Consider the following 21,837-nt stretch of genomic DNA (forward strand, 5'->3'; position numbering starts at 1 on the left):
GTGGGCTTGTCTCATTCCAGCCCCTGGCTCATCCCTTGGAACTGATCCCGGATCTCACTTCCTGGATCAGGCCTGCTGACTCACAAGGCCCCAGGTGTCCTTTGTTTCCTGTGGACGCTGGAGGGCCAGGCCCTCTGCGGCAGGTCTGGTCTGCTTTCCTCCTCCTTTTCTGCCTCGTCTCCTCATCTTAGGGACAAGAGGAGGAAGAAGCAGGTAACTCTCGGCGTCCAGTCTTCTTTTCCAATCTTGTCTTAGCCCAAGCGCTCCAGGACTCTGCTGCAAGATTAGTAAATTCACGTGGCTTCCACTAGGTTCCTGCTTGCTGTGGGTAATCCCTCAGCCATCTTGGCCCCTTGGCCCCTTGAGGACCACTGGGAAGGCCCAGCGGAGCTCAGTGTTTTCAGAGTGAGGGGCTGAGGGTTCAGACCTGGACTCCACAGTGGGACTGAATATCTAAGGGACATTTTACCCACTGGTTCCCCTTCAAAGGCCAGGTGAGGTGGAGACTCTGAAGGCATCATGGACCCATCAGGCAGAAAGGATCAGAAGACAACTCCCTCCTGGAAACAGGTCTTTACTGAGTGGATGATACTAGGTGGCATGATATCATATGTAGACAGGAGAACTACACGCAATTGGGGTGGTGGGAGTGCAAGCCAGTTGCACACCTGTTACAAGAAGGTAGGCAGGGGTCGTCGACAAGGCTTCTGGATGGGGGAGAGGCCGGTCTCTGGGTGAGGTCAAGGAGGGAACAGCTGCAAGCACCCAGCCTGGAGGAGGGGTCGTTATCTGTTAGGACACAAAGGGATGAAGCTTCACTGGGAGCTCACCATGCTGGGGACGGCCCAGTGCTCCTGCTGCCGGCTATGCAGGAAGTGGGGTGAGGGGTGATGTCAGAGGGATGTGACCCCCCCCCTCGTCTGGGCTTGCTGTCCCTGCAGAGAGGCCTTGGGCCAGTCTGGGTCACTGTGGGGTGAGGTCGGGGGGCAGGAGGAGAGCCAGTCGGGGGGTAGCCCTCCCCCGGACCAGAGAGGTCACCCCAGGATGGCAGTGGGGCCTCCTCCTTTGACAGAAAGTTCCAGGGCTAGGAGAGAGCCCTGGCGCAGATGGAATTCCTGCTTGGTTTCTTCCTGGGATGCTCCTGGAGGTAGACACAAGGATGAAGCCAGGAAGGTTTCTGGAGGTGCAGGAAAAAAAAGGCTGAACTGCCGGGGATGTAGTCCTCAGGGTCCAGGTGGAGATGCTCTGTCCTATGCAGGGCAGGGGTGGGCCTGGGACCCTGTTCCCATGGTTAAGGGGGAGGGTCTTGTGGTTGCCAAGCCCACCCTGTCCCTGGAGTTTGAACCATAATCCCCCACATCCCTGCACCCTTCACCCCTCCTCAAATGTTCTCCTGGGTCTTTTCAACCCCTGGGAGCCTCAGGGAACTGCCGGCCAACTAGAATGGGGTGAAGATGCTAGAAAGACTGGTGTTGGCCACCCATTCAGAGCCAGAGTCCAGACTATCCCCCCTGAGGTAGCCACCTCCCTGGCGGGCTCATCACAGGAGAGGGCGCTTCTCTTAACCTCTCCTCCCACCCAGCCAGGGAAACCCAGTCAGCCGCCCTGGCCAGCAGGGACATGCACCTGTGTGTGTGTGTGTGTGTGTGTAAGGGGCTGCTTTCTATGGTAAGTCACTACTGGGGAGCCCAGAGGTGCAGGGACAGGCCTGGGGGAACCCCCTTTGGGGTCAAAGGACCACACGTCTGTAGGTGTGGCTTTATAGGGGCCTCTCTGTGCCAAAGCCCACTCCCTGCCTTTTGCGTGGCAGTTTCCGGGACTGGACTTCTCCTCAGTAGCTGCTCTGGCTTCCTGGTGGGCCCGGGGGCCCGGGGAAGCCAGGGGGACCCTGGATCCCTGGCTCGCCCTTCGGCCCCATGGGCCCCCGCTGGCCCGGGGACCCTGTCTTCCCAGCAATCCCTGGTTCTCCCTGAGGCCCCTCTGGCCCTGGAGCCCCCGGGGGGCCCTCTGGCCCTGGGGGCCCCATGTCCCCCTTGGGGCCCGGCTGTCCTCTTGTGCCCCCAGTTCCAAAGCTGCCCTTTGACCCTTTGAGGCCTGGGAAACCCCTGGGGCCAACTGGCCCCCTTTCTCCCACAGGCCCAGGTTCCCCGGGCTGCCCCTGGGGACCCTGGGGTCCTGGGGGCCCCAAGCTGCCAGGGTCTCCTTTTGGTCCTTTGCCGCCAGCAGGCCCTTTCACGCCCACATCTCCCTTGAGTCCTCTGGGTCCTGGAGGGCCGGGGGCACCTAGGGTCAGAAAGAAGAGGGCAGAAGTCAGTCTACGAGGACAGGTCTCCTGAGGCTGTCCCATGAAGTGGGCGCCAGGCACTCTGACACCCAAGGGTCTGAAGTCCCAGGTCTGCCAACTCCTGGCTCTAGGGGTTCAGGCTGCTGACATGACCCCTCTAAGTTGGCCTGGCCAGCTGTGAAAGGGGGCTGAGAATCTTGAGTGAGGCTGGGAGCCCATCCCGAGCTCACATGCATAGGTGTGGGCTCACAAGGCCTGGGCAGGCACTCATAGTTCTAACTTTGGGACCGGGCTTGAGTTCCATGTGGGCACTCAAGTGGAAGGCTGAGAGAGCTGGATGGGTCCAGGCAAAGGCCACGGCCATCCAGGATCATCTGTTTTGCTCTGGAGACCAGCCTGGACACTAATACTCATTATGGACTTCAACTGCTTTGGTCCTTACCCCCTGCCCCACCCCCATCCCAACCCCAGGCTTCACCCGTGACCTTTGGGCACCTGGGACCAGGAGTAGAGTCAGGTGACATGGAGGAGAAAGCCAAGAAAGTGATGTGTAAAGTGAGGTGTGAGAAGTAGATGCCTCCCGGTGTGAGTGAGTGGGAATAACAACAAACCAGAGAAAGGGCAGCTCCTCCAGGAAGCCCTCCCTGACCACTCCAGCCTCTCCTCTGAGCTCTTGGAGCTGCTACTTTTTGAATCTTTTATTTGACATGTAGGAAGAGAAGTCACAGTATAGTGAAAGCAAATCCTTGGTTTCTCTCTAGCGGACCCCACTGAACTGTGGGGCCCCAAGAAGATAGTGAGGACCATGCCTCCCATCACCTGCCCTGGGCATGGAGCTTAGGTACACAGCAGGGAAATCTCAGTATATGCTTGAAAAGGGGGACACACCAAACAGTTCTGGACCCCTAGCTCCCACCCAGCTCTGGCGTAGGGCCTAGAGGAGATGCCAGGATGAATTCCTTCTCTTTTAATTAATTTTTATTTGGAGTATAGTTGCTTTACAAAATTGTGTTAGTTTCTGCTGTACAGCAAAGTGAATCAGCTATAGTGCTAATGCTAAGTCACTTTAGTAGTGTCTGACTCTTTGCGACCCTGTGGATTGTAGCTCTCCAGGCTCCTCTGTCCAAGGGATTCTCCAGGCAAGAGTACTGGAGTGGGTTGCCATTTCCGCCTCCAGGGGATCTTCCTGACCCAGAGATCAAACCCAGGTCTCCTGAATTGCAGGCAGATTCTTTACCGTCTGAGCCACCAGGGAACATATACACATCTCCCTTCTCTGTTTGGACTTCCTTCCCATTCAGGTCACCCACCACTGTCTATTGAGTAGAGTTCCCTGTGCTATCCGGTAGATTCTCATTAGTTATCTGTTTTATGCATAGTATCAATACTGTACATGTGTCAATCCCAGTTTCCCAATTCCTCCCACCTCCACCTACATGCCCTTCCTAAACAGCCCAGCCTAGTGCCCAAAGCAAGGGTCAGATGACCTTAACCACCTATCTGCCTGCTGCTCAGATCAGAGTCACCACCTCTCAGAGCTGTACCGACCTTCAGGACACAGGTCAGAGTGTGGCCATCAATCCAGCCTAAGCAGGTAGGATGCCCCAGGGCTAGAGGAGAGAGCACCCTCTGGCCTGGTGAGGACATGAATTGCAGAGAATGGCTTTAGCCCCCTTGGGGTTAAGGCGCAGCAAAGCCCTGGCTTTCTTCAGTGGTCTGGGCACCAGCTTATGGGATGGGGGGTGGAGACAATGACCCCAGGGCTGGGAGGTGAATTCTCATGCCCACGCTCCGCTCTCCCCGAGAACTCAGCTGTTACACCATGGCCTTTGCAAGAGAATCCTGGAGTTTTTAAGCTCGGTGGGGGCTAGTCCAACTCCTACATTTCACAGAGGAGGCAAGCAGAGAAGTGACGTGGTAGCCCAGGGGTCCCCAAGCAGAAACCAGAAGCTGGGTGGGCCCCTTGAAGAGAAGGGATCCTCTCTGCAGGAGCTGGGAACCCTTCCAGGGGGCTCGACCCAGTTCCGCAGCCCTGGGGCCCTCTCCCTGCTGATGCAGACACTGCCTCCGTCTGTCCTGGCCTCCCCCCACACTTCCATCCCCGCTCATCTCCCTCTCAGAGGGTTTCTAAGTGGAGCAGAGAGTCATTGAACATCATCCTCCAATTACGATCTAAACTGGAAATCAGAGCCCAGACATACTCAGCCCCAATGAGGCCAATAAAAACCTGTTCTGGGCCACCTCCTGCCCATGCCCACCTCCCACACACAGCGGGGCTGTGGCCTGTGTGGGCTCGGCTCACGTGGCCCGCCAGCAGTACCGGCTGGCATGCCGTCATCGGCTGGCTGGAGTGGGCGTGGGACGGGCTGGCGGTGGTGGCAGTGACCAGGGAACAGCTTGACCCGCCCTTCTGTCTGCAACGATCGTCTGCAGCACAGTGGCCAGAACAACAGGGCACAACAAGGGCACAGGGAGATGGCTGGCAGGGACCTCCGCCCCCAGTCTGGCAGGAATGGCTGGGAACCAGCCTGTCCTCACTCCCAGCTCTGGCCTGGGCACCTGGGGCAGCCGGGGTGGGGGTGGGGGCTGGAACAGCACAGCCATTCGGAGGTGGAGAGGCTCCTGCAGGCTGTTCACGTGGAAGGGAGTCTGAGGGCACGAAGCGACTCTGGGCAAGGCGCTGCCCATCTGTGCTCACATCATCTATCTCCCTGAGATCGCACTTGACAGTCCCCCAGGGCACGGCGGCTCCACCAGCAGCCCTCCTTCCGCTTCTGTCCCTCCTGCTCTAGGAACACGCTGCCCAGGGCTTGCCCCAGCACCCCGGTCCCTCTCTCTCTCAACCTAGGATCTCTCCTGTGACTTCCACTCTTGTTCCCTGGGTGGATGGTTCCCAACCCCTGCCTGGACTCAGGAAATGCCTGTGAAGTCTTATCTGGACAAGGACGCTCACAGATCCACCAGGAGCCCCCTGCCCCTCCCTGGGACACCCCGCCCTCCTGCACCACCCTTTCCAGTGCACGCCTCTGCTCCTTGGCCCCTGAGGGCACAGCAGCCAGCGGAAGGATTTCTCAGGGTTTCTGTGCCAACAGCAGGGGGTAGAAAGAGCAGAGAACAAAGGCTTCTGTTTGTTCCTCCCCTCTAGCCTCTTCAGGAGCCGCTTTCTGGGGAAGCTCTTGGGCGGCTTTCTCCTAGTGGGAAAGGCTGGGGGCCCCATGCCTAGGGTGAAAGTTGGAGCAGAAGCCTGAGTCTCATTGTCCCCTCTCCAGTGCCCCAGGACTGCAGCCCCCAGTGCCCGAGGAAGGAGGCCTGCCAGGAAAGGGTCACCTCCCTCTCCACAGTCTCTCCACGCCTGCCGCTGCTGACCCGTCTCTGAGAACCCGTGGAGGGCTCCTAGGTGGTGGCTTGATGAGGACATCCGTCGGGGAGGCTCCACTGGGGGCAGGGCCTGTGTTACAGGCATTGGTCTCTCCCCACCGTGTCTGGTGTCTGTGTGCCCACTTTGGCCCCTGCACATCCTAACTTCTCTGAGATCCATTTTCTCGGGGAAGGGAAGGGCGAGGGAAACTGAGTCTCTCCTATGTCCCTGGCATCACACACTGAGATCATCACCCCATTTTACAGATGAGAAACTGAGGTGCAGAGAGTGACAACTTGCAAACCATCACCAACCAGGGAGGGTGGAGACAGGATGCAAACCCAGGCCCAGGAGGCTTGGGGCCTGTTCCCCAGACCCCCTCCCATAGCCAGGACCTCCCACTCTGTCGCTGCCCAGAGGAGGGGGCCCACTGAGCCAGGAAGGGGTCACCTTAAGGACTGTCTCCCTCGGGTGAGCCAAGCCTCCGCCTGTCCCTCCAGGGCCAGCCATGAGTCATGCGGTCAGAGAGGGAGAGCTGGCGCGGAGGAAGTCAACAAGCAGAGTTCAGCAGTTAGCATGGCGGGGAGGGATGCAGAAACGGGCTGACCAGCGGCTCTCTGCAACAGGGGCCCCTCACCCAGCCTGTAATAAGATCTGGGTGTCTCAGGGATGAAGGGTGGGGAGCGCCTAAGAGCTGCTCTGAGCAGCGGGGGCACATTTAGGACGAAAGAGAAAATGGGACAAGCAGTGGCTGAGATGCAGAGACAGGAGAGGAACTGGGCATCCTGGAGACTTGAGGAGGGGCCCATAATTACTCAGGAAGCCCTGGGCTGTAATTAGGCCATCCCAGCACATTAGGGCAGAGCCACACTGACTGCATGTCTGGGACAAGTAGGTGGTCTGCTCGGGATCTGCACTGGGAGTGGGGAGGGGCTGGGGGGCTGAGCAGATGCACCAAGTCGTCAGCGTACAAAGCACTGCCCACCCACGGGTAGGGGGGTGCATGGGCGGGGAGAGGGGCACAGCCCATCCTCCAGTCCCAAACAGGTGGAAGGAGACAGAAACAGAAGGGGGGCCTCTCGGGAGATTGGCCTGGTGCCATGGAAAGCACAGTTCCCATATTAACAAACTGGGTGACTGGGTACATCATTTGGTCCTCATTGGACTGATTTCTGTCTGTAGGCTCCCCTTTGTTCAATGAGAATATCAGCCTGGGTCAGGGACACTCATGTTACCTGAGGAGCATTGAAAAAATGCTAGTGGGTTTCGACGTCAGCTTATGATGGAGTAATTTGTACCGACTAAACCTCCCACTGAGAACAATTAGAACCATTAGGCACAATGCCAAGACATCCTTCTGAAAGTTTTGGAGAGAGATCAAACCCCAGAATCCCCAGGAAAGGGAACTTGTTGAAGGAAGCCTGACTTTCTTTGCCTCTTTTCCTCTCAAGCCATTTGTTGACTAGTAAGTGGTTTGGGCAGAGAGGCTGAGAAGGGTTTCTAGCATTTTCACTGGGGCTGGGGCTCAGGGCTGCCAAGGCCCAGGGCTGGGATTCAGGAGGAAAGGAAACTGTGTGGGCATTTGTGGTAAGGGCCAAAGGATGGAAACATTGAGCAGAGACTTAGGCTTCATCCCTTCAGTCCTCTGGAGCTGGGGAGACGATAACTAGAGGTCAAGGCCCATAGGTGATAAGCCCTATAAACACTCCTCAAGGATGGTGCCCGGGAAGTAAGAATGTACCAGAAATAGGCCAGGCATTATGGTAAGCTCCCTTGCAGGCACCAGCAGAAGATGGCATGATTCTCCTTTTCACCGACTGCCCTTGTTGCTCGATAACAAGTAAACCTGTAATCCTCCAAGCAGGCATTTTCCTCCCTACCCAGGGGGCTCAATGGTAAAGAATCTGCCTGCCAATGCAAGAGACAAGGGTTTGATCCCTGATTTGGGAAGATCCCCTGGAGGAGGAGAGGGAGGAAATACAGAATAAAAGGGAAACATTCTATGAGAGGCACAAACATATGGAGGTACCAAAGGCTTTCTGGTTGGCAAACGGAGACTCAGAATTCATCACAGAGCTAGAGCCGGAAGAGATCTCGGAGAACAACTGGTCTCATCCACTGATTTACATATGAAACAAAACAAAACAAAAAACCCCCCAAAACCAGAGGCCCGGAAAGATTAAGTGAGTCTGCCCAAAGACCCATAGCAAATTAGAATCCAGGCTCTTTTCCCGGACAGTCTGTGAGTCCCAGCCCTTCCGTCAGCACTTGGCCAGGGCTGTTCCTCTTCCTTTATTCTAGATAGCAGCTTGGCTCCAAACAGCCAAGCCCCAGCGTGACAGCCTGTCAGCACCTGTCTATGCTGCTACTGCTAAGTCGCTTCAGTCGTGTCCTACTCTGCGTGACCCCAGAGGCAGCAGTCCACCAGGCTCTCCCGTCCCTGGGATTCTCCAGGCAAGAACACTGGAGTGGGTTGCCATTTCCTTCTCCAATGCATGAAAGTAAAAAAGTGAAAGTGAAGTCGCTCAGTCGTGTCTGACTCTTCACGACCCCATGGACTGCAGCCCACCAGCCTCCTCCGCCCAATGGGATTTTCCAGGCAAGAGTACTGGAGTGGGGTGCCATCTTCCTGTAGGAAGTGATGGACATTTTGTCCCTGAAATTTTCTTTCAGATGTGAGAGACTTTATATGTGGTGACTGAACAACCAAGAAGAATGTTGGCCAAAAGATGGCCATTTAAATAGATATGCAGAGGTTGAACTGAGAGTCAAATGCGGCTCAAAGTGACGCTCCACCTTGGTCTCCAGGTGAGATAAAGTCCTTTGATGAGAACTCTGCCATCATTAGGACAGGAGCAAATATAAATTTTCATGACTACTGTTGGTTTATACTTGGAATTAGGGTCTCAAATGGTTCGCTTCTGATACTTTCGGTACCATTTCCTTCTTTTCCAGTCTGTCCCACACATGACACCTAAGCAGGACCTCAGTGAAATGCATTTTTTGGTATCTGCAAGTTCACACTCTCAGTGTCTCCTGGCTGATCACTAGACATTTGCGCCTCAGAGCCATGATGGGTCAGGATCTTAATCACAGTGTGACCTTGAACTATCCCTTAACTTTTCCTAGTCTCAGGTCACCTTTCTGTAAAATAAAGACACGATGCTTGCGACATGTGTCTTGTCCACAAAGTTTGTGAGGCTAGTGGGGAAGGGTGGAGGGGAGGGCTGGTTAGGGAGTTTGGGATGGACATGTACACACTGCTATATTTAAAATGAATAACTGACAAAGACCTACTGTGTAACAGGGAACACTGCTCAACATCCTGTAATAAACCTTAACTGGAAAATAATTTTAAAAGGAATATATACAAGTACGTGTATGACTGAATCACTTTGCTGAATACCTGAAACTAACACAACATTGTCAACTATACTCCAATTAAAAAAAAAAAAAAGATTGTGAGGCCAAATGAATAGGCTTTGTCATGAGGAAAGCTTTATGTTTCAGTTGTTCTTAGATTGAATGTAACCAAAGAAAACAAGATTACTAGAGGATGAATCATGAGAACTATCTGCTAACACCTTCACTGGAACACTGCATCCTAGAGGTCACACAGATACATAGTTTAAATGAAACACTGTGAGACTGTCTCAGTTACTAAGGGAATACTCAGTACCTGGCTTTGTTGCAAAACATATGACACCAGGCAAACAAGATCTTACCTCGCCCCCAGCCCCTGCAACACCACCAATCTAGAGTACAGAAAATACTGGCAAAAATGCTCACTGATATAAAGTTGAAGGCAACACAGATTTGAAACTAAATGGTTAAAGAGAACCAGAGAATCAGAGAGCTTGACTCCAGTCTGAGCGCCATGGAGACAACAATGCTGTCTTGGAGAGTGGGTGCTTCCCTCCTGTCTCCTGGAGCTCCCTGAATGATCCCTGCCCACCTGCCAAATGTGACTGGGCTTCTCAGGTGGCTCAGTGGTGAAGAATTTACCTTCCAGTGAAGGAGATGCATGTTCAGTCACCGGTCCAGGAAGATCCCCATGAGAAGAAAATGGCAACCCACTCCAGTATTCTTGCCTGGAGAATCCCATGGACAGAGGAGCCTCGAGGGCTACAATCCACGGGGTTGCAAAGAGTCAGACATGACTTATCGACTGAACGACAACAACAAAGGAGATGGGCATGGGCGCCAAGGTGATGAGGGCTGCACTTGTGATAGTTCATTTTAGGTGTCATGCTTCCTGGGCCATGGGATACCCAGATATTTAGCCAAACATTATTCCAGGTGTGTGCACAGGGTGTTGGTGAATGAAATTAACATTTAAATCAGTACCAAGTAAAGCAGATTGTCCTCCCCAATGTGGGTGGGCCTCACTGAATCAGCTGAAGCCTGAAGAGAACCAAAAGCCAACCCTCCCCTGAGTAACAGAGCATTTCCTGCCCGACAAACCTTCAGTGGACACACTGTCTCTTCCTGGTTCTATAGCAGCTTTCAGCCTTTGCACCTGAACCAGGACATCAGCTGCACAGATTTTGGGTTTGCCAGTCTCCACAATCTCATGAGCTAATTCCTTTTAGTTTCTCTCTCTCTTTCATGTCTCTCTGGAGAACTCTGCCTAAATGCAAGGGTGAGATGGGTGGAGCAGAGGGCATCAGAGGGGCGGGCCTCTGAGAGGCTGATGGTGGAGAGCACCAGTGAGGGGAAGGAAGGGGAAAAACAAGAGAAGACAGAGTTTCCAAAAGATGAGCTCTGCCTATCTCTCTGTAGACTCATACATAGACCCACGTATAAAAATCCAAATTTGTATGTCAGGCAAGTGAGGAGCCGTGTGTGTGAGCTCAGTTGCTCAACTGTGCCTGACTCGTTGGGACCCCACGGACTGTAACCCGCCAGGCTCCTCTGTCCAAGGGATTTTCCAGGCAAGAATACTGGAGCAGGTCGCCATTTCCTTCTCCAGGGTATCTCCCTGGACCAGGGATGTAACCCACGTCTCCTGCATTGGCAGGAGGATTCTTCATCACTGCCATACACTCTTCCAAAAGAGGTTGACAAGGACGTGAAAGCTGCCAGTTGCCCCAGGCATTTGCTGCAGGGCTATATCAGCCCACCAGGATACCGGGCCCCAGACTGGGTCCTTCTGTGTTCCCCTCTGGGAGCTCCCTGGCAGCGCCCCCCCTCCGCCCCGCCTCTCACCTCGCAGGATGGTGACGTTCCGCAGGATCTCCCCGTGCCGCGTGTCCACGGCCCTCATCTCCTCCACGATCATAGACAGGTTGCGGACGTTGAGGTCCAGGCGGGCGCTGAGCAGGCCGAAGCGCTCCCGGAGCAGGTCGGTGGCGGCCAGCATGAGGGAGACGGTCTTGTTCAGGTAGTAGAGCTCCTCGGCCTGGGTGTGGAAGCCCAGGGTGCAGGAGAGCCGGACGTCGTCCAGGTACTTGAGCATGCTGTACACGTGGCTGTCGGTGGCGTTGATGTTGGTGAAGATGGTGCCAATCTCGATCTCGTGGGAGGCCATGCGTCCCTCCAGCGTCTCGAACCTCTCCACCGTGCGGTTCTGGGCGTAGCGCGTGTGGTACTGCAGGTCGTGCATGTTCTCCTCGTGGTCATCCAGGAAGGATGAGATATTATCCAGCTGCAGCTGCAAGCCCATGACCTGCAGCACCAGGTCATGCAGGCTCTCGGAATTCTGGCTGATGCGCTGGGACGAGGCCCCCAGGGTGGCCTGGAGGCTCCTCACCGCGTCTCCAGTCTTGGCCGAGGTGGCGCGCAGGCTGCCGAAGAGCCGCGTGTAGTTCTGCCAGTCGGTGACCATCTTCTGGAGGGTCAGGGTCTCCTCTTCCGTCTTCCGCCGGATCCCCTGGATCCACTCGGAGGTCTGCCCCACCGTGAAGTTGATCTGGTGTACTGCCGCCTTGACGTCGTAGCACTCCTGGGTGAGATCCTTCAGAGACAGGTCCAGGCCAGCAGTGGTGGCCTGCCAGCCTCTCACCTGGGCCAAGAAGAGCCCCAGCGATTGGTTGATCTGGTGGACGGAGAAAGAGCAACTGCCCATCTCCTGGGAGATTTGACCGCTGGTGGTGGAGAGCAGGTCGTGGGTCTGGGAGGTCTGGTGTAGCTGGACCTCCTGAGCTAGAAGCATCTTCTGAATTCCCTCCAGCTCCGCCTGCAGTTTTCTGATCTCTTGCCCCAGCAGCCCAGCCTCGTGGCAGAAAGAGCAGTTGTTCGGGGCTTTCAGATCTTCAGGAGAAAGGGGCAACATTTTGAGCTGCTGACGGCTCACAGGGCAAAGGTTGCTTCTTTCAATTTAATATTTCAGAGCATCATGAATTGGCATGTGGCTGTCCTATCCCTCTTCCTTCCCTAAGACCTGCTATGAAATCCTTTTTGGAAAAACCTCGCTATCCTTTGTGCCATCTTATTTCTACCCCAAGTCTTTATTCTTGCGGGAAAGGTAGGCTTTAGGACATCTCCTCACCAAAGTCTCGAGAAAATAAATCTTTGTAACTTTTCTAAGGTTGCCAAGACCCTCCCGTTTTATTTTTTAAATTTCTCCCCATATTTTAATATTTGGTTTTGAAAAAAAAATCTTTTAAATAAATATTTGTTTTTATTTGAACCTCTCATAAGCTTGTGGAGAAAAGGGTGCAGGAATGTTTTTCCCCTGAGACTTCTGAGAAATGAAGCTCAGAGAAGTGACTTGCCAAATATGACTCAGCTAATTAGTGGTAGAATAAAACTTTCTCTTTTCACCTAGCAGCCTCCCTCTAAACCCTTATATTATGGCTCTTTCTGTCTCATTCTCAGAACAAGATTGTCTTGTGAAAGCAAGAGATAAAGAGATTGTAAACCATGCAGACTTTAAGGCAGTGATGAGGAAAGGGCCGACTTGTCAAGAGTGTTAGAAAAGCCTTAAAAATATTGGACTGGCCAAAAAGTTCTTTCCTGTCAATGACCTTTTTGGCCAACCCAATAACTTCAGATACATGAGGGCAAGTGGCCTGTCTTCAGCTTTCTTCTCTACCTGGAGGCTCTGGGCAGATCTGTGCACATACAGAGCTCTCAGTCCCACTCCTGGAAATATCCCAGGGTAGCAGCCCTTGTTGGGTGGGTTCTCCATCTGGACAGGGAGGCAGGGAGCCATGACTCTTCTTCCCTTGTGCCTAGAAGCTTGGTGAAGGCTGCCCTGTTCCAGGGCACCGTGGCCTGGGGGTATTGCTGGTCCCACTCCAAGTAATGTTGGCCCTCCTTCCTGGTCATTAGCATGCCTGAACCCTGGACACTTACCCAGCCCTTGGAGATTTTTCTGCATAGACATGAGTTTCTTGTCATACATGGCCTGGGCCAGGGAGAGGTCTTCTGAGAGAGAGTCCACTTTCCTGAAGACTTCAGGGGAAACAGGGATGAGAAAAAGGGCTTAGCTCAGAGAAACAGCAGTCGTTTGTTGAGAAGGCGTTTTTATCAGCCCTTTGTTAGCCAAAACCATCCACTCTTCTTCTAAGGGGCTTCCCAATGGCTGTAAGGGAAGATGTTTCAATGGCCAGAGTCTATCACACTTCTCTCAAAAATATATCTGTGTATCTATATATCTATATCCAGAAGTCCCCTACATGTGAACCTTCAGGTTTCAAACTGTCAAAGATGCAAGCATGCGTTTGCATGCCCAATCACGAAAGCTAGTTCACGTGTCTGGCGTACACTGTCACACACATGCATTCTCTACAAGTGGGTGTGCTTTTGTGTAGCTTACTGTAGAGTGCTGTATAGAGCAGGATAGTATAATATCTTTATTTCAAACCCAGGATGTCTGCAAGCAAGAGGGTAGATAGAATTGAATCCAGCAAGGAGCAAGAGAGCCTGTGCCGTCAGTGTCAGGCGTGCGTGAAATCGCAGCTTGCCTTCTGCCTCCTGTTGTTAATGACCCTCCAGCTCTGCCATCTCCCACCTCCTGTCCCTCCTCCAGTCAGTAACTCTTCTTGCCTGTTCACTCGATGCCAGCCCCTGTGTGCAGCTTTTGTATTGGACTACTGTACTTTTCAAGTTACTGGAGTGTAAGGTTAAAAATGTTGTATTTATTTTATGTGTTTGGTTGTTTTTTATGTACTATTTGTGTGAAAAGTATTATCAACCTATGACAATACTATATGATAGAGCCGATTGTGTTAGTTGGGTACTTAGGCCAACTTTGGTGGACTTAACGAACAAACCAGACTTACGAACATGCTCTTGAAATGGAACTCATTTGTATGTAGGGGACTTAGTGTATATCTATAGACATAGACAATCTCTTTACATATCTCCCTTAAGTGTACATATACATATGGGGGCATATATGTATGCATTAGAATATATAATACATAAATCATGCTTGAAGTGAAGTGAAGTGAAGTAGCTCAGTCGTGTCCGACTCTTTGCGACCCCATGGACTGGAGCTTACCAGGCTCCTCCCTCCATGGGATTCTCCAGGCAAGAGTACTGGAGTGCATATACATATATAATTTCCATCCACTCAGATTTTAGAACTATAACCCGACCATAGGCTAGAATAGAGACAAATAAGAAAGAAATATAAAAAGAAAATAAAAATTATTCCTAATCCTACCACCGAGATACAGCTGCCATCCACATTTTTGTGTATCTCTTGAACCTTATTTATCTCAGCCATTTTATAGCTACACTGTTGTTGTTTAGTTGCTAAGCTGTTTCTGACTCTTTGCAACCCCATGGACTGCAGCATGCCAGGCTCCTCTGTCCATGGGATTTCCCAGGCAAGAATGGGAGTGGGTTGCTGTTTCCTTCCCTAGGGAATCTTCCTGACCTAGGGACCGAGCATGTGTCCCCTGTACTGGCAGGCTGGTCTTCTACCACTGAGCCACCAGGCAAGCCCCTATAGCTACACAGATACATGGTTTTTTAGAAGACAAGAGTACAAAATTGGGATGTTCTGCACATCTCATCTATTTTATTTTGCTTATTGGTATCGTGTCATGGACATTTTCTTATTGAGCCTTGCTGCTGCTAAGTCGCTTCAGCTGTGTCCGACTCTGTGCGACCCCATAGATGGCAGCCCACTAGGCTCCTCTGTCTCTGGGATTCACCAGGCAAGAACACTGGAGTGGGTTGCCATTTCCTTCTCCAATGCATGAGAGTGAAAAGTGAAGTCGCTCAGTCGTGCCCGACTCTTAGCGACCCCATGGACTGCAGCCTACCAGGCTCCTCCGTCCATGGGATTTTCCAGGCAAGAGTGCTGGAGTGGGGTGCTTAAGTCACTTTAAAATCATTACTTTAGTGTCTGTTTCATACTCTATATAAACAATTCAGCAATTATATAAAACTTCCCTTCTGTTGGGAACACTGCAATGGCAGAGTTTGGTTTCGACCAAGTCAATACATGGTCTGAATTTACTTCCTAGCCCTTGACCAAAAAAAGGTTGCCATCTGTACTGTAGATTATAAACCCCAGGAACAAGGCCAGCACCATCCTAAGGAGTGGGGACACCCAGGCTGGAGGTGAAAATAAAAAGGAAAATCTTAAGTTCTTCTTTGATTTCTCAGACACACTGCTCACCCCCAGTTCTTCTAATCCTCAGCCCATTCACCCTGGATCTTGGAGGAAATCATTTCACCCCCTATTCTGCCCTCTTGTATGTGGAGTGGAGCCAGCCTCCCATTTCGGAGCCTTGTTCAGAGGACTCACGACCATCATGTATGGGAGAGCGCCTGGCATCCAGTGGGTATCCAGTGGGCACTCAGTAACCGTCCATCCCTCTGAAGGGCTCTTGTGCCCATATAGGCTCTTCTCTATGTGCTACTGGTGTTGTCTTAATGGTCCCATGGGTTCTGGGAGCTGAGGCTCTCTGAGGGCCGACCAGGAACTGCTAAGGGTTCAATGGCCAGGTTGCTGCCTCTAAATGGCAGGGCTACAGCTCCTCACCCTCCTCTGACCAGAGATTTCAGCCACTTTCTGGGTGGCCAGACGTGATTTAGCAGAGAGAGAGGTGGAGCTGAGTGGGGGTGAGGGGCTTGGGAAGTTCTTTTCTTTAAAAAAATTTTAGTTTTAAAATATTTATTTATTTAGTTGGCTGTGCTGAGTCTTCGTTGCAGCATGCAAGATCTTTAGTCGTGGCCCTCTCTTAGCTGAAACGATGGGGGATCTAGTTCCCTGACCAGGGATTGAACCTGGGCCCCCTGCATTGGGGTTGCAGAGTCTTAGCTAGTGGAGCACTAAGTAAATCCTGTAAACATGTTAATATGTTATTTATTATTTATCAATAACATCTTATTATACAATTTTAAAGTTATTATTAATGTTATAATTAATAATATAACAAGCTAATAGTTAACAATAATAGTTAATAGGTAATAATATTAAGTTAATTAAAGTTATAATAAATAAATAATAATGTAAGATATTACTATCTTATTATGCAGTTATAATAATTTAATAAAAACTAACAGGGAGAGTGAACTTTTAATAAATTGTTAATAACTATTATAATTATTTTAATAACTATTATTGCTATATAACTATTATAATAGTTATTATAATATTTTAATGATTAATTAGTGGTTCCCCAACCTTCCCACTTCATTGGGATCGCCTGGGGGCTTTCCTATATGATTAAAGCCTGGGTCTTACTCAGAGACTATGATTTCATTCACGTGGCGCGGAGGGCTCCAGCACATGCATTTTTAAATGCTCTCAGAAGAATTCTAACCTGCAGACAAGACTGACAACCACTGCTTTTGAGGGTGAAATGCAATGGACTCATCTCTGTGTTCTCAATACCTGACACATAGGAGGTGCTGGTTTGTGCTGAATTTCATTAACACCTTCAGGATTATTGGAAGATGATTCCAACAAGGATTTGTTTGTTCAAATCATTAACATGCTGGCCTCTTGCCTTCAAGCTGGGAAAGCCACTTACTGCATATCTCTAAGAGGGGTAAGGACGAAGCACCCCATCCTAGGGGTCATACGAGTGCAGGGTTGGCACCCACAGGGGCCATCCTCCGTGTCTCCCTTGCCTCACCCGAGGCCCAGCCCAGTTGTCTCTAGTGTCTAGTCCATTGGAGCAAGCAAACCTACTGGCTTCCCTTTGTACAGAGGAGTTTTAAAGAATGAAGCTAGGAATGGAATGGGATTGCAGTAAGAAGCTTTCAAATTTGTTTTTACTTTTAAACATAAATGGTTAGCATCCAGAAGGCAGTTGTTGTTTAATTGCTAAGTCGTGTCTGACTCTTTGTGACCTCATGGACTGCAGTCTGCCAGGCTTCTCTGTCTGCGGGATTTCCCAGGCAAGAATACTGAAGTAGGTTGCCATTTCCTCCTTCTCCAGGGGATCTTCCTGACCCAGGGATCGAAACTACATCTCCTGCGTCTCCTGCATTAGCAGGAGAACGCTTAAACAAATGAGCCACTTGGGAAGTCCTTCTTGTCATCTACCAGTAGGAAAACAGAGGTCCTGAGAGGGACCAAGGCCACACAGCTCATTAATGACCAGAAATGAGGAGCCAGTCTTCACAGCTTGAGGCAGGCATTCAGAGCCCCTAGCCAGGAAGATGCTGCTGTGGGTCCTGAGCTGCAGAGATCTGTGCTTGTCTTTTGGGGTTCTGGCGCCCAACAGGCCCCTGATGAGAAACTCCCCCACAGCCCAGGGTAGAGAGCCATGGACTAGCCAATGCTGCTGGCAGCGTGCACTCACCCAGAGAGGCCAGCACGGCCACGGCCACCAGGAGCAGGGCCAGGAAGAGGTAAAGAATCCTCACGGACGTGTGCAAAGACAGGTTCTTCTGGCAGCGGCTGCAGTGGGGTCCCGGCTGGCCTGTGGGGGGGTGGGGAGGGGTGGCGACAAAAAAAGCCCAGTGGTGGAGGCTGCGGCTAAAAGGATCAGTTCTCCTGTTATGGCCTGTCTCAGCACATTTTGAACCATCCTCGGAAAGGGGGCTGTTGCTGGTCTCTGTCTCCACCCACTTCACTGCGTTTTCTCGAGGTCCTGGAGCTTTGAGGAATGGGCATGCGTGCTAAGTCGCTTCAGTCATGTCTGACTCCGAGCAGCCCCGGGGACTGTAGCCCAACAGGGTCCTCTGTCCGTCGGATTCTCCAGGCAAGATTACTAGAGTGGGTTGCTGTGCCCTCCCGTGGGATCTTCCCGACCCAGGGATTAAACCTGCGTTTCTTATGTCTCCTGCATTGGTAGGTGGGTTCTTTACCACTAGCACCACCTGGGAAGCCCACAGCTTTTAGGAATAGGTAAGGCCATAGTCAGGACCTTGGAAGAACACTGGCATCACGTTATCATTTTGTCTCATGGCATTGTCATTCAGCCCACATGGTAGGGAATCACCCGTGCCCAAAACATCAGCCTTAGCTGTGATCCGTACTACACGGCAGCCAGCCTTGTCTCACCAGTGGGTGACCAACTCCTCCCAGTTTGCCTACGATGTTCCTGGATTTTAGCACTGAAAGTCTCTTGTTAAGCGAACTCCTCGGAATCGGGCAAACCAGGATGGCTCGCCAAGACTGTCTCAGTTTTAAAAACTCTAAGTCACACCTCCTGGGAAACCCCTCAGTTCCAGGCCAACCAGAAGGTCGGTCACTAGTCCCCAAACTTTGGGGGGGTCACTTGAAGTTCTCCTGGAATCCAGACGGATGGTTCCAGTGTGTTAGTTGGTCCCTCGTACAGAAGCAGGAGGGAAGCCAGTGTTCCTGGAGACCCTGGGAGGTGGTCACTGCCCAGTGAGAAAGCTGTGATATTCCCAGTTGTGCAGTTTCTAAGATGGATCCAACTTCAGCTGCGCATTATGAGAAACAAGAATGTTTAAAAACCCTGATGCCCATCCATGCTCCAGACCAAGAGATCAGAATTTCTGAGGGTCGGTCTCAGACATCCCCGGGTGATGACAATGCACAGCCAAGGCTGAGAATCTAGACTGAAACCCGCCAAGAAGCCCTAGGCCAAATAACAGTTCACAGGGCATTGGTTTCTTTTCTCATGCCAAGCTGGGTCCCGTGAGCTTGAGAAGGACAGACCACTTGAGCGGCATGATGAAGGGGACACTTGTGGAAGGTGGGTCCTGGGGGAGATGGCAGAGGTCCCCGGTAGGTCTCAGGAGTAGCCCTGAAGACAGATGTCACATATGACAAACTTTGACTTCGTCTGTACTGCATAACCCAGGCCTGTGCAACTCCACCCTTTAAGCCTCCAGGCAGCAGTGGGGAAGGAACAGCCTGGATGGTGGAGCCCTGTGGATAGGCAAGTCTCTCCCCAGCCTGGGGCTGAGGGCAGGGGCGGGGTGGTTCTCAGCCCAGAGAGGGGATCAGAGGGGCGCTCCGGAGCCTTACCCTCCTGTGTGCATGGGAAGGACGGCATGTCCTCGTCGTCAGCAGCCAGTTCCTCTTCTGTGACACACAGCGCATCTCCGTCTCCAGCGGCTGACCTCACTGAGACGAAGCCAGCACCGTCAGACCCCAGGCTGGGGCCCTGCTGCACCCACCCCTCTCCAGATGCCCCGTTCGTTTATAGTCCTGAGCCCCTGTGCTCACCGTCACCTCTGGGTCCAAGTCAGCCCACCTGAGCTCCAGGTGACCTGATGGTAATCAGAGCAAAGGGGGATGGAGGGCAGGATAGAATGGCCAAGGGACCAGGACATCCCAACATCCGGGAGGGGAGAGTTCATGATCTCTGGCAAACTTATAAAAATACACAGGCCAGCCCAGCTGCCCACTCTATCTACACCTTGCTAAGATCCCTGGCATGAAATAAGAAGAAATGTTGGTGTTTAGTCACTAAGTCGTGTCTGATTCTTTGCGACCCTGTGGACTGCAGCCCCCCAGGCTCTTCTGTCCATGGGATTTCCCAGGCAAGAATACTGGAGTGGGTTGCCATTTCCTTCTCCAGGGGATCTTCCCAATGCAGGGATCGAATCCACGTCTCCTGCATTGGCAGGCGGATTCTTTACCACTGAGCCACCAGGGAAGCCCAAGAAGAAATACAGCTTGCGTGCTGTGGCTCAGCACACTTTCACCCCTGGCACGTGGTACCCAAAGCAGGATTCTGCTTCTGCAGGGACAAGGATGAATCTGGCTCCAGTACAGTCCCCATCAAGACTCTGCGTCCAGCCCAGCTGAGGGGTGGGAGGCACTGCAGAGAGGAGGAGGGGGCGGTGTGAGGATACAGGATGGGCATAGTCTGTGCCTCACACGCTGCCTCAGGCGGGACCTGCCGAGGGTGGACGGCACTGAGGCAGGGACAGGTCTCATGTCGGAAGGCTGACCTAGTGCTTGTTCCCTGGGAACTCGTGCTCCCTAAATAAGACCTTCATTCAGAAGATTATTCCCCTTCCCCTAGACACTGCATACCCCTTTCTCCTTACCAGATCTGGTCTTTTTATGAATGACGGGAAGAAAGATGCCCAAAATAGGCAGCATGAACACAAACATCCCAGTGAATGTTTGAGAAATGAGGTGGTCTGCACTGAGCTGACCCGGGCTTTTGTGCTGGGATGTGGGGGTGCAAGCTGATGATGACAACTAAACTGCTTGGGAGATATCTGGTGGGAGGATTTTATAAACCATGTCTGAACATCCAGAGGCAACAGAAGGAAAGATGAATACTTGTGACTACATTAAAGTAAAACAGTAAAACAACACTTCTGCATGGCTAAAAAAGCAAATGACAAGGAGAAAATATTCACAACACACATCACAGATAAAGAATTAATATACCAAATGTATAATGAGCTTTTAAAAATAGAGGAAATAAAGGAGACAAAATCCTATAGAAAAATGAACAAAAGACCAGAACCAATTATGAAAAGAGATATAAAAGTGGTACCCAAATAAATAAAAAGATGTTTAACTTTGCTTATAAGATAAAAGCAGTTTAAAACTACACTGTGATAACATTTCTCACCCATCAGATTGACAAAAAAGGCTTGACAATACACTCTGTTGGCCTAGGCAGTGGAGAGTTGGGGTCTGAAAGCAAAAATGGCCCAAGGCTTGTAGAGCCTTTAATATATGCATTTACCCTTTGACCCAGCAATCACACTTTTATGAATTCGTCTAGGATAAATACCTCCGACAATCTGAAAATATATGTGGCAAGGTTATTCTTTACAGGATTATTTATAATGTCAGAAACTGGGAACTATCTAAGCATGCAAGTAGGGCAGATTGACTAACATCCAACGGCATACATACACACAGTGGGGCTCAGCACAGCTGTGCAAATGAATAAGGGAATCTCTATTAACTGATGTGGGGGTCACTTCTGGGAGGCATTACAAGAAAATGACAAAGTGCAAAGGAGCACGTTTGATGTGCCACCTTTTCTATAAGAAAGAAGGGAAAATAAGAAGGCATCCATATATATGCTTATCACTAAAAGAAGAAATGCAGGAAGAGTCCCAATGAGAAAACAACAAAGCTGTTTTCTACAAGGGATGGACTGGGGGAAAAGACTACAGAAAAGTTACCATCCTCTCACTCTAATTTTGTGTATAGTTTGGATTTCCAAAATTATGCTGTTTTTACATACTGAAAAATTAAATTTTATTAATAAAAATACTTGGAACCCGATAAGCTGTGCTTGCTGGAATGAATACAATAAATATACTAAATGGAGAAACAAGGAAAAAACTAATCTATTATGACATAGTTTGGACTGTGTAACCTCAGTCTAGGGTGTGATAAGGTAGGATTGGGGAAGAAGTGCAAACAAATCTTGAACCTTCAAAGAAACGTATTCTGTTGTTGTAGCATGGGTAAAGCAATTTGGAAGTCATTTCAGATTAATTCAAGACGGAGCAAATAGAGTAAATGCATTGATTTGTTTGGACCCAGGGATCTCACTATGGAAAAGGGGACCAGAAATATAGAATGGAAGAGACAAGAAAGAACCCTCTGGGGATGGACTGAAGTTGAAGGTATCAGTGGGAATTCATAATTTCTAAAATGTGTTTATGTATGAATATATTTGTTTACATCCACATATATGTATAGAGGTATCTCTATTTGTAGCTATGTGTAGACACATAATTTTGTTGAAATTTCCAGGAAGCAAAGATATCAAAATAGCATTGAGCATGCTTAGCAACCCAGATCTTGGTCTCTCATACCATTTCCTACTAAAAAGAACCAAGGCACCTTGAAGAAATGATTAATTCTACGGTTGGGCAG

The 21,837-nt window shown here is 50.9% G+C and overlaps 1 protein-coding gene across 1 annotated transcript; it reads right to left on the reverse strand.

Moving 5' to 3' along the window:
* Positions 1-1,427: 1,427 nt before the first annotated feature.
* Positions 1,428-19,917, reverse strand: SCARA3 (scavenger receptor class A member 3). The gene is made up of 6 exons (XM_068974388.1): positions 19,858-19,917; positions 19,000-19,153; positions 17,360-17,479; positions 12,942-13,040; positions 10,851-11,894; positions 1,428-2,283 (listed from the first exon to the last, which is right to left on the reverse strand). Exons 1-6 carry the CDS (start codon positions 19,915-19,917, stop codon positions 1,832-1,834), a joined length of 1,929 nt encoding a protein of 642 aa, XP_068830489.1. The 3' UTR covers positions 1,428-1,831.
* Between the last annotated feature and the right edge of the window lie 1,920 nt (positions 19,918-21,837).

The sequence above is a fragment of the Capricornis sumatraensis genome, chromosome 6, assembly GCF_032405125.1.
Source record: "Capricornis sumatraensis isolate serow.1 chromosome 6, serow.2, whole genome shotgun sequence".
Classification (NCBI taxonomy): Eukaryota; Metazoa; Chordata; class Mammalia; order Artiodactyla; family Bovidae; genus Capricornis; species Capricornis sumatraensis.

Bases quoted from the DNA above. Each gene is read 5' to 3' on its own strand.
- SCARA3 (XM_068974388.1), bottom strand. From the start codon at position 19,917: ATGAGACCTGTCCCTGCCTCAGTGCCGTCCACCCTCGGCAGGTCCCGC. The intron at 17,480-18,999 runs GTAAGGCTCCGG...ACCCCCCCACAG, and splicing joins CTTCCCATGCACACAGGAGG to GCCAGCCGGGACCCCACTGC. The intron at 13,041-17,359 runs GTGAGTGCACGC...TTTCCCCTGAAG, and splicing joins GGCCGTGCTGGCCTCTCTGG to TCTTCAGGAAAGTGGACTCT.